General features: G+C 44.4%; 1 protein-coding gene across 1 annotated transcript in view; it reads left to right on the top strand.

The window, feature by feature from the left end:
• itgav (integrin, alpha V) overlaps window positions 1–12929 on the top strand; it is a 53097-nt gene that overhangs the window by 280 nt on the left and 39888 nt on the right. Inside the window, exons 1-2 of the mRNA XM_072685368.1 lie at window positions 1–128; window positions 3222–3355. The exon at window positions 1–128 is cut by the window's left edge and continues 280 nt beyond it. Coding sequence (XP_072541469.1) covers window positions 1–128; window positions 3222–3355 — 262 coding nt within the window. The remainder of the gene's footprint in view (window positions 129–3221; window positions 3356–12929) is intronic.

The raw sequence follows: 12929 nt of genomic DNA, 5'->3' as shown, positions 1-12929 counted from the left end.
CTTGTCCTCTGTCTCCAACCTGGAGCCCCTTTTAATCTGGACATCGAGAACCCATCCGTGTTCTCTGGACCGCAGGGCAGCTATTTTGGGTTCTCTGTGGATTTCTTCTACAAGCCTGCTGACGGACAGTAAGTGTGTGGTGCAGGAACTCGCCGTTCCTCCTTAAATGGTGCTGAAGTTACATTGTAGCGCCCCGGGGGGAGAACCTCCTCCAGAGCCACGCTGGAGCTCAGAGCTTCTGGAGCCTCAGGCGACAGAATGTAACTTCTGCCTTATTTAAGGTGGACTGGGGCAGTTCCACCAGCAAGCCAAACTCAAGCTTTGTAGGAACTTCTAGAACCACAGTGGACCTCCTAGGTCCACCCAGCAGCTCTCAGCACAGGGCCTGATGTGTGTTAGGACTCTGATCTTCTCATTTTGGGTCGTTTAGCTGTAAATGAAGACTCGGAAATGCTCGAAAATGTGGAGAAAGTACATGAGGTAGAAGATAAGGTAACTTGTAGAACCGTGGTGGACCTTCTGGGTCCGTCCAGCAGCTCTCAGCACAGGTACTGAAGTGCGTTAGACCCTCTGGTTCTTCTCGGTTGGATCTTTTTGGTGTAAAATAAGAGTGAGAGGAGTGATCCACAGTGCAGCGGTCCAGGAGCCGAACCGTCAGAATCTTCTAAAACCCAGAGAGGAGAATCAGGAGATGTTAATGTTGAAGAAACCCAGCCCTGAAGGGTTCAGCTGCATCACATTTTTGTGGTTGCATCCAATCAGATTAATTTCAGCGTATAAAGACACTGCCCACAACTCTGCTAATGTAGTTGGAATCAACCCATTACCCATTACCCTGTACCATACTTTCACTATAGTACAGTTTCAGCTCTTTAATTGAGTTAGATTAGGATACAGTACCATACTTTCACTATAGTACAGTTTCAGCTCTTTAATTGAGTTAGATTGAGATACAGTACCATACTTTCACTATAGTACAGTTTCAGCTCTTTAATTGAGTTAGATTAGGATACAGTACCATACTTTCACTATAGTACAGTTTCAGCTCTTTAATTGAGTTAGATTGAGATACAGTACCATACTTTCACTATAGTACAGTTTCAGCTCTTTAATTGAGTTAGATTAGGATACAGTACCATACTTTCACTATAGTACAGTTTCAGCTCTTTAATTGAGTTAGATTGGGATACAGTACCATACTTTCACTATAGTACAGTTTCAGCTCTTTTAATTGAGTTAGATTAGGATACAGTACCATACTTTCACTATAGTACAGTTTCAGCTCTTTTAATTGAGTTAGATTAGGATACAGTACCATACTTTCACTATAGTACAGTTTCAGCTCTTTAATTGAGTTAGATTAGGATACAGTACCATACTTTCACTATAGTACAGTTTCAGCTCTTTTAATTGAGTTAGATTAGGATACAGTACCATACTTTCACTATAGTACAGTTTCAGCTCTTTAATTGAGTTAGATTAGGATACAGTACCATACTTTCACTATAGTACAGTTTCAGCTCTTTAATTGAGTTAGATTGGGATACAGTACCATACTTTCACTATAGTACAGTTTCAGCTCTTTAATTGAGTTAGATTGAGATACAGTACCATACTTTCACTATAGTACAGTTTCAGCTCTTTAATTGAGTTAGATTGAGATACAGTACCATACTTTCACTATAGTACAGTTTCAGCTCTTTAATTGAGTTAGATTGGGGTACAGTACCATACTTTCACTATAGTACAGTTTCAGCTCTTTAATTGAGTTAGATTGGGGTACAGTACCATACTTTCACTATAGTACAGTTTCAGCTCTTTAATTGAGTTAGATTGGGATACAGTACCATACTTTCACTATAGTACAGTTTCAGCTCTTTAATTGAGTTAGATTAGGATACAGTACCATACTTTCACTATAGTACAGTTTCAGCTCTTTAATTGAGTTAGATTGGGATACAGTACCATACTTTCACTATAGTACAGTTTCAGCTCTTTAATTGAGTTAGATTGAGATACAGTACCATACTTTCACTATAGTACAGTTTCAGCTCTTTAATTGAGTTAGATTGAGATACAGTACCATACTTTCACTATAGTACAGTTTCAGCTCTTTAATTGAGTTAGATTGGGGTACAGTACCATACTTTCACTATAGTACAGTTTCAGCTCTTTAATTGAGTTAGATTGGGGTACAGTACCATACTTTCACTATAGTACAGTTTCAGCTCTTTAATTGAGTTAGATTGGGATACAGTAACATACTTTCACTATAGTACAGTTTCAGCTCTTTAATTGAGTTAGATTGGGATACAGTAACATACTTTCACTATAGTACAGTTTCAGCTCTTTAATTGAGTTAGATTGGGATACAGTAACATACTTTCACTATAGTACAGTTTCAGCTCTTTAATTGAGTTAGATTGGGATACAGTACCATACTTTCACTATAGTACAGTTTCAGCTCTTTTAATTGAGTTAGATTGGGATACAGTACCATACTTTCACTATAGTACAGTTTCAGCTCTTTAATTGAGTTAGATTGGGATACAGTACCATACTTTCACTATAGTACAGTTTCAGCTCTTTAATTGAGTTAGATTGAGATACAGTACCATACTTTCACTATAGTACAGTTTCAGCTCTTTAATTGAGTTAGATCGTGATACAGTACCATACTTTCACTATAGTACAGTTTCAGCTCTTTAATTGAGTTAGATTGAGATACAGTACCATACTTTCACTATAGTACAGTTTCAGCTCTTTAATTGAGTTAGATTAGGATACAGTACCATACTTTCACTATAGTACAGTTTCAGCTCTTTTAATTGAGTTAGATTGGGATACAGTACCATACTTTCACTATAGTACAGTTTCAGCTCTTTAATTGAGTTAGATTGAGATACAGTACCATACTTTCACTATAGTACAGTTTCAGCTCTTTAATTGAGTTAGATTGGGATACAGTACCATACTTTCACTATAGTACAGTTTCAGCTCTTTAATTGAGTTAGATTAAGATACAGTACCATACTTTCACTATAGTACAGTTTCAGCTCTTTAATTGAGTTAGATTGGGATACAGTACCATACTTTCACTATAGTACAGTTTCAGCTCTTTAATTGAGTTAGATTGGGATACAGTAACATACATTGTCATAGTTATTATAATATGTAGGCATTAATATTAATTTTAGTTTTGTTTATTTTAATTTCCCCAGGTTAAACCTTCTGGTCGGCGCTCCCAAAGCCAACTCCTCATCCTCCTCTTCCTCAGTGACGGAGAGAGGTGCAGTCTACAGCTGTCCTTGGCAGGCAGGCGGTTCTTGTAGACAGATACAGTTTGATGAAACTGGTGAGCAGAACCCTCTGTTTTCTCTCCCTCCTCACGCTCAGGCTGAGTGGCAGTGCAGAGACGCCCCCGGGGGCTGTAATGATTTATGGGGTCGTGAATCAGCTCTGCCCCAGATATTTGCACTATGTGGTTAAGAGCAGTATAGTGGAAGCTGAGATGTGTAGTCAAGTCTAGGCTCATCCCAGAACACAGGCTTACAGCAGGGCCTCTCTAAACCTGCACTGGGTTTTGGGTGGATGAGGGAGTGTTTTGCTCCTGTAGAAGATCTACACTAATCTCACTGGAATTAATACAGTGTAATAAGATTAAAAGTTTCATAAATCCGCAGTAGCAGTGATTTACTGGCTCGTCCTGAGCTTTTAGAGGTGAATCATGGTACACAGGTAGGAGAATGGAGAGTCTTACCTGAAGAATTCTTAATGGTGTAGTGTGGTGGGCTGACCTGGACAGGGAATTGAACCCTAAACAGTAATGAGACAAAAAAGACCCCCACAGAGTCTGATCTGGGTTCGAGGCGGTTTGGGTCAGGTTTGAACAGGATTTGATTAGGGTCAGGTTTGGGTGTGGTTCAGGTTTGGACAGGGTTTGATGTGGGTTAGGTTTGGACAGGGTTTGATTTGGGTTAGGTTTGGGTCAGGTTTGATTTGGGTTAGGTTTGGGTCAGGTTTGGGTTTGGGTTAGATTTGGGTTAGGTTTGGGTTTGGGTCAGGTTTGGACAGGGTTTGGGTTAGGTTTGGGTCAGGTTTGGACAGGGTTTGGGTTAGGTTTGGGTTTGGGTCAGGTTTGGACAGGGTTTGATGTGGGTTAGGTTTGGACAGGGTTTGATTTGGGTTAGGTTTGGGTCAGGTTTGGGTTTGGGTTTGATTTGGGTTAGGTTTGGGTTTGGGTCAGGTTATGGACAGGGTTTGATGTGGGTTAGATTTGGGTTTGGGACAGGTTTGGCCAGGGTTTGATGTGTGTTGGGTTTGGGTCAGGTTTGGGCCGGGTTTGATTTGGGTTAGGTTTGGGTCAGGTTTGGGCCGGGTTTGATTTGGGTTAGGTTTGGACAGGGTTTGATGTGGGTTAGATTTGGGTTTGGGTCAGATTTGGACAGGGTTTGATTTGGGTTAGGTTTGAGTTTGGGTCAGGTTTGGACAGGGTTTGATTTGGGTTAGGTTTGGGTTTGGGTCAGGTTTGGGCCGGGTTTGGTCTGGCTTTGGGCCAGGTTTGGACAGGGTTTAATCTGGGTTTGGGCACGTTATTTTTAGCGATGCTTTGCTGGCGTTATCGCAAAACTTTATATTTTCTAAATATATGTCAGTTTCCCTCCAATAATCATTGAGCTCCAGTGCTGGTGTGTTGGTGGCAGTTTGAGAAGATGTGGAGGAAGACTGTGCTAGCCTTCACCCTCCCAGTGATGGTAGCATTGTATCATAGGGAGAGTTCTAGATGAACTGAGGATCAGGTTTGGACTGATGGACTACATTCAGGGTTGGGGGTGGATGAGGTGGGGAGGGATTTTGGATACAAAAAGAACAAAGAGCCCCACCATCACAAACCTCCACCAACCTGGCTCAGCCAATCAGCAGAGCTCTGTTTGTTTGTGGTGGTTTTGTTGTTGTGTGAATGTGAACCCAAAGCCTATTAATGCTGGTTCTCATTGGTATGCAGAGGGAGAGACCCAGTTCTGCTCCCTACAGCTCTGCCAGCTCTCTCGCTCTCTCTCTCTCTGTGTGGAATGAACTGAAGGTGTTGGTATGGAGAGACTCTGCTATCAGTAATGTTATAAACATCAGTAATGCTCCCAGGCTCGTTTCAGGAGAGCTGCGTTTCTCAGTGATTAAAAACCCCAGTCATCATGTTTTAAAAAAGAAACCATAGAAAACATGAATAAATACCTGATGGTCGTCTGATAATGATCTAATAATAGTCTGATGATAGTCTGTTACTGTTACTACTGTGAGAATAAACCCAACCAAAGACCACTCATTCCCCCACTGGCTGTGATGTCCGCTCTCAAACATTTCAACATGTAGACCAGAAGAGCTTCAGTCTGTGTTTCAGAGAAGAAACTCAGATCAGTATTCAGGTAAAAGCTGCTCTTCATACTGAGGAAGACTCCCTGATGAAGATGAAGATGGAGCTGTGTGTTGACGACCAGTACACCCAAATAAAATTATCACACATTACTGTGGACATCTCACAGGAACAGCATCCCCAAACTGAGTGTGTGAGTGTGTGAGTGTGTGAGTGTGTGAGTGTGTGAGTGTGTGAGGGTGTGAGTTCTCAGATGTCTGTAACATCCTTTTTTTTACTTGATGTTCAACATTCCATTGAGAAGTAGCTTAACCACAGTGTATCAGCAACAGTTCTGTGTGTGTGTGTGTGTGTGTGTGTGTGTGTGTGTGTGTGTGTGTGTGTGTGTGTCTATTATGTGGTGTACTGGCAGTGAATGCAGTCTTTGTGTGGATTCAGCTGCTGACTGGTTTAGTTGAGATTTGTGGGACTACTTTATTATTTATTAATTATTATTATTACTGTTATTTTTGTAGCTCTGATGGCCGTATTCACCTTCTCTGCATCACTGAGGTTGAACCGTTGGTGGATCTGGCTGCATTACTGAGTGCTGTATATTCGAGCAGTGCTCGGTAAAGAATGAGCTCATTCCTGTAAACTGGGTACCGGCTCTGTGTACCCCGTGTGCTGCAGGTCTGCAGCTGCTTAGAACAGGTGGCATATCAGGGGGAAACGTGTGGAGGAATATAGGTGGGCATGAATGATCTGGATGGATTTAGATGGATATGGGTATATATGAGTGTGGGTTTGGTTGAATTGGGTATAGATATTGATAGGAATGGATTAGTGTAGGATGGATGGGTGTGGATGGGTAAACATGGGTGTGGGTAAGTATGAATGGTTGTAGATGAATGTAAGGGTATGAATATGTATAGATGGCTGTGGATGGGGATGGGTGTGGGTAGGTATAGATGGCTGTGGATGGGGATGGGTGTGGGTGGGTAAAAGTGGGTGTGGATGGGTATGGGTGTGGGTAGGTATAGATGGCTGTGGATGGGTATGGGTGTGGGTGGGTAAAAGTGGGTGTGGATAGGTGTTGGTAGGTATGAATAGGTATGGTTATGGATGGCTGTAGATGGATGTATGGGTATGAATAGGTGTAGATGGATGTGGATGGGTGTGGGTGGGTATAAGTATGGGTAGGTATAGATGGGTGTGTGTGTGTAGGTAAGGGTGTGGATGGGCATGGATAGGTATTAATTGATGTGGGTTTAAATATGTGTAGATGGCTGTGAGTAGGTATGAGTGGGTAGGGATTGATTGGTGTGGATAGATATTGATTATGGATGGATATGAGTAGGTATAGATGGGTGTGGATAGGCATTGGTTGGTGTGGATAGATATTGATTATGGATGGATATGAGTAGGTATAGATGGGTGTGGATAGATATAGATGGGTGTGGGTAGGGATTGATTGGTGTGGATAGATATTGATGATATGGATAGATATGAATCAGTATGGGTCTAAATATGTATAGATGGCCGTGGATGGGTGTGGGTAGATATAGATGGATGTGGATAGGCATGGGTGATGATTGTTATCAATGATATGGTTATCAACCATAATCAGCATAAATAATTAAATTATCGGTCAACTGGAGTGTGTGTTCAGTAAACTGCGGCAGTAGAGTTATGTACTTCCACCAGCTCTGTTTAGAAAGACAGGAATTCTACACGGTCATCAGTTTGGTATGATTATCACTGTGTATTATTAAAACCAGCAACTTGCCATCTCTCCCCGACACCCCCATCATCATCACCACCACCATCACCATCACCACCACCACCACCATCAGTGCAGATCTCTAGTAATCACGCAGGGGTGTGTGTCCATCACATCCTGCCTGTGCTGTTCAGGGCAGGGGTGGGTGTGTAATGACTGTAAAGTGGTGATGTGGTGTTTAACCAGCTGTGTGTGTGTGTGTGTGTGTGTGTGTGTGTGTGTGTGTGTGTGTGTGTGTGTGTAGTACACAGTGTGGGGAATTTCCCACTGCAGGGGAAGAACAGGGGGCAGCTGGGCTGTCTGATACCATCCAAGGTCACTATGAGGATACATGTTAGTCAACCTGTGTGTGTGTGTGTGTGTGTGTGTGTGTGTGTGTGTGTGTGTGTGTGTGTGTGTGTGTGTGTGTTGGTTCACCAGTCAGCACTTTTTCTGGCTAATTCCTGGTAACATATCTTCCACCAGTTCAAAGACCCATTAAAGCAGGAACAGAACCTCTTAAAGCAGCAATATGCTGCTCCTGGGCTCCCCCTACAGTCAGAAGCTTGATCTGAAGGTGGAGCAGCATGTGGGTGGAGGTGGTAGAGTAATACTACAGGATTTTACACTAATATGACTCTATGGGTTCTGCAGCGTTACACAGCAGCAGTTCTGGAGAGAGGTTCTCCTCCTGCAGCTCCACCACCAAACCTCCATAGTGCAGTAGCAGCAGCAGCGCTCCGGAGTGGGAATGGCGGAGACGTCGACGTAATTGGTTCTTTGTATTGAGAGGGTTCTATATAGAACCATTGCCTTCATTAAATAATCGTCCCATTTACTAGAACTTACATACAGTCCAGTATTCAAGTGTAAAATGAGCATTCCTGATCAGTTCCTGCTTAGATCCTGATCAGTTCCTGCTTAGATCCTGATCAGTTCCTGCTTAGATCCTGATCGGTTTCTGCTTAGATCCTGATCAGTTCCTGCTTAGATCCTGATCGGTTCCTGCTTAGTTCCTGCTTAGTTCCTGCTTAGATCCTGATTGGTTCCTGCTTAGTTCCTGCTTAGTTCCTGCTTAGATCCTGATTGGTTCCTGCTTAGATTCTGCTCGGTTCCTGCTTGTTTCATGATTGGTTCCTACTTAGATCCTAATTTGGTTCCTGATTGGTTCCTGCTTATATCCTGATTGGTTCCTGTTTAGATCCTGATTTAGTTCCTGATTGGATCCTGATTGGTTCCTGCTTAGATCCTGATTGGTTCCTGCTTAGATCCTGATTGGTTACTGATTGATTCCTGCTTAGATTCTGCTCGGTTCCTGCTTGTTTCATGATTGGTTCCTGCTTAGATCCTAATTTGGTTCCTGCTTAGATCCTAATTTGATTCCTGATTGGTTCCTGCTTAGATCCTAATTTGGTTCCTGATTGGTTCCTGGTCAGTTACTGCTCGGTTCTTACTTAGATCCTAATTTGGTTCCTGATTGGTTCCTGGTCAGTTACTGCTCGGTTCTTACTTAGATCCTAATTTGGTTCCTGATTGGTTCCTGCTTAGATTCTGCTCGGTTCCTGCTTGTTTCATGATTGGTTCCTGCTTAGATCCTAATTTGGTTCCTGATTGGTTCCTGACCAGTTCCTGCTTACACCCTGATTGGTTCCTGCTGGGTTGCTGCTCGGGTTGTTTTGGCTACCCTCTGCTGAGCTCTGACGCTTTATTGGAGATGTTTTGAGAAACATGGTCATTTTGAGAACTGCTGTGGACGTTAGACATGGGTGTTTTTAGTGTGCTCCAGTGGCACTGTAGTATTGTAGTAGAGTTCACTTATTCAAAGTGTCTGTATACTTTTGGACATCTTGAGCCAGAAGTATCCAGCCTCATAGCTACAGTGTTAAAACTGTTCGACCACAGCCCACACTCAACACAATGTTCATGCACCTTCTAGAAACGGACTGGACACACAGCCATAACATTAAAACCACTGCCCGGTGACGTGAACAGCACTGATGATCTGATTCCAGTGGCTTCATCTGTCGAGGGCTGGATCTACAGATTGGCAGTGAGTGAACGGTCAGTTCTTGAAGGTGATGAAGGAGGTGCTGAAGCAGAAGAAATGGACAAGCGTAGGAATCTGAGACACTTTGACAAGAACCAGACTGTGAGGTTCTAGACAATGACTGGGTCATCAGAACATCTCCAGAACATCAGGCAGGGGTGTTCCTGGTATGCAGTGGTCAGTACCTACCAAAAGTGCTCCAAGGATGAGCAACCGTGGTGGTCATGGTGGTCCCACCTCACAACTTCCAGGGCTTAAAGAAGCTGCTGCTAACATCTGAAGGTGTCCAGATGCCAGAACACCACCTTGTGGGGTCCATTCCTCGATCGGACCAATAGCCAGTATTGGGCATGGTTTTAATGGTAGGGCTGATGGGTGTGTGGTGTACCCATGATGGCGTAGGAGGAGGATTTGATTGCACCCAGCATCATGAGGACATTAGTCCTGCCACTCCAACTGGATGGAGCTCCATCACAACCCTTGAGAACCTGAATATGACAGTAAAGTCGAGGGGTGGATCTACATACCAGAACACCACCTTGTGGGGTCCATTCCTTGATTGGTCAAAAGAGGGGCACCAGTAGCCAATATTGGGCATGGTAGGGCTGATGGGTGTATGGTGTACCTTCTAGAGTGATACAGTAAATACGGTGAGGAGGATTTGATTGCATCCAGCATCAAGAGGACATTAGTCCTGCCACTCCAACTGGATGGAGCTCCATCATAACCCCTGAGAACCCAGTTCCACTGCTCCACAGCTCCATGCTGGGGCTGGGGGAGCTTCATGCCCTTTAAACATCTCCTCCAGACCGTTCCATTCTACTGGTCAGTACTTTTCAACTGCGCCAGCTCTGTGTGAACGCCTGCATCAGCAACTGGAGCACCCCAAAGCAGCTGAATTCACTCATTAGAAGTGTATGTTCTCTGCGTGCATGAGGCCCAGGCTGCGGAGGTGTGTACATTGCCTTTTATGGTGTTATTTCAGGCATGACTTTCTCTCTGTTTGGTGAGCAGTTACTTCTTGGCATGTCTGGACTGGATGACGCCACGTTCCTTTTAAATGGAGCAAGACTTCAGCCCGCTTCTCCTTTACATTGCACCTAAGGCCGATCCATAGCCCTGAATATACAGAACACCCGTCAGATAAGAAGAGCAGGGAGAAGAACCACCTGGTCTGGGTGCTGATCTTCTGACTGTTCAGCTCCACCAGCTAGAACTCAACAATCACAGTGGACTGTTTAGTTCAGCCATAACATTAAAACCACTGCCAGGTGACTATAAATAGCACTGATGATCTGGTACCAGTGGCTTCATCCGTCAAGGGGTGGATCTACATATTAGGCAGCGAGTGAATGGTCAGTTCTTGGGGGTAATGAAGGTGCTGAAGCAGGAGAAATGGACGAGGGTAAGAATCTGAGACACTTTGACAAGAACCAAACTGTGAGGTCTTCTAAGTTATTTTAGAGTCATCTACAGTTCAGAGAATGGTCATTGCACATCCCCAGAGTGGTGGAAAGCCACCTCAGCGCCTGGAGAGCGATTGGGGGTTGTGGGGTTTTGCTCAAGGACTCTTCAGCTGTGGATGTTGAGCAAGAAGAAAGCACCATTCCTTTACTCCCCCTCCTCCTTGACTTCCTTGCCAGTCAAGGGAATCGAACTGACAACCTTTCGGTCCCAAGAACACCCCTCTAACCTTTAGAGGCCACTGCTACCCCCTAATGACTACTAATACTAATTGTTAAAGCTCGTTGCAGAATGCTGTGTAGCTCCGCCCATCTCCATATGTTTCAGTAACAAAACTCCGCCCATTTCCCTCTGTGTGTCCATCTCCAGTGTCTCCGAATTCCAGCAGTTAGTCTCCCTGTGCTGATGTTGGCCCATTTTTTTCCATGATTTCCCCCAGGAATCAGTTTTTAACCCTTATTCTGCTCTTTCGTAAGGAGGCGGGGCTGCACTTAGGAGTGAGGTGATTGACAGACAGCCTTGGCTGATAGAGTCCGGTCGTCTGCAGAATCTGCATGGTCCTGTAGAGTTGTAGAGGAACTTACATGAGCTGCACTTTAACTTTAACTTACCGGAAATCCGCTCTGCTTCTGCGCTGGAAGCTCAGTGAAGACGGTCTGAGACACTGAGGCTCGGTCTAGGAGAAGGGGGCAGGCCTACCTCATAAGTGGGCGAGTCTGGCTCCGCCTCTGGTCTTTACTGCACAGATTCTGGTGGCAGATCTGACAACACGGCTGACAGTCCTGGCCTCATTTCTATAGAACGGAAGTCGGCCATGTTTTCTACAGTCACTGGTAATAACCTTCACATCCTTGTGTCCAAAAGTTTGTGGACACCTGCTCCTTCAGAGTTGTTTTTGTAACCCAGGGTAACAATAGGATGTTTGTTTTCCTTTTGCTGCAGCAGTAACAGCCTCTAGTCTTTTGCAAAGGCTGAATACTAGATTTTGGACCATTACTGTGAGGATTTGATGGCATTTGTTCATGAGAGCCTTAGTTAGGTCAGATACGTATAATGGATGATTAGTTACAGATCAAAAATGCCACCCAGACTTCTCCTAGACGTATCGACTGGTCTGGTAGAGAAGTCTGCTTCACTGCTCCACAGCCCAGTGTTCCCAGTGCTGGTGGGCTTCATACCCCTCTATCTACCAGATGGCATGGTCGGCATGGTGACCGTAGACTCCTGTATGGTTGCTCCCGAGTGTCCAGTTGTGCATCCTGTGCATGTGCAGCCAAATACCTGTGTCAGTAAGTAGGTGAACTCGCTCATGAATCCGTGTCCGGATACTTTTGTCCATATTGTGTTTGAACTCCTTGCCTCATTGATCGCTGAGACACTCATTGAGACGCTGAGGCTGTTGCTGCTTTTGCACTTCTGGTTCTCTGGTTTTTCAGCAGTTTCTCGCGCCCCTGAAGCTTCGGCAGCTTCGGCGTCTCTGCCGGTCTGAAGTGAAGGTGCTGAGTCGACACAGAGAGGACGAGAGCCAAGCGTAGAGTCAGCTGAATCAGTTCAGGCGTGGAGTTCCCTTTTGAAAGAGCTGCAGCAGCTTGGCAGTTGGACTGTGAGCTGCTGGGAGATCTCGGTGTTTCTGGGGAACGCATGTCAGATGTGTCTTTTTCTCGATAGAAACCAAAGCCGTTACCAGAGAAGCTCTACCAGGATCGTGTCCACCTCGACCCACACACGACGCTTCGGGACTTGTGCCTAATTTATTGTGTTTATTATTTTAAGGATAAGCTCAGGAATCCTTCTTTGGTGACTTCCGTTTTGTTCTGCGGTGCACATTTACAGCTCCTTCAGTTCCTCCTTTGTTTTTCCACAGGGAGCAGCTTATCATTCTTTCAGCGCCGCCGTGGAACAAACACTTCGTCCAGTTCCTTTTGGCTGCTGTTAGAAAACAGCTGGGGTGTCTGAGTGTATGATGATGCAACAGTGAACTTTCTTTATTCAGCCCAAAACAACAGGGGTGGATCATATGAACATTATAGAGCATTATAAAGCGCCCCCTACGCTTCCTGTAGTGTATTACAGTCTGTCAGAATAAGCGTGTGGATCATATGAACATTATAGAGCATTATAGAGCGCCCCCTACACTTCCTGTAGTGTATTACAGTCTGTCAGAATGAGTGTGTGGATCATATGAACATTATAGAGCATTATAGAGCGCCCCCTACACTTCCTGTAGTGTATTACAGTCTGTCAGAATGAGTGTGTGGATCATATGAACATTATAGAGCATTATAGAGCGCCCCCTACGCTTCCTG

Source organism: Salminus brasiliensis, chromosome 8, assembly GCF_030463535.1.
Source record: "Salminus brasiliensis chromosome 8, fSalBra1.hap2, whole genome shotgun sequence".
Lineage (NCBI taxonomy): Eukaryota > Metazoa > Chordata > Actinopteri > Characiformes > Bryconidae > Salminus > Salminus brasiliensis.
Note: the sequence above shows the minus strand (reverse complement) of the source record. Positions and strands in the feature narration are given on the sequence as shown.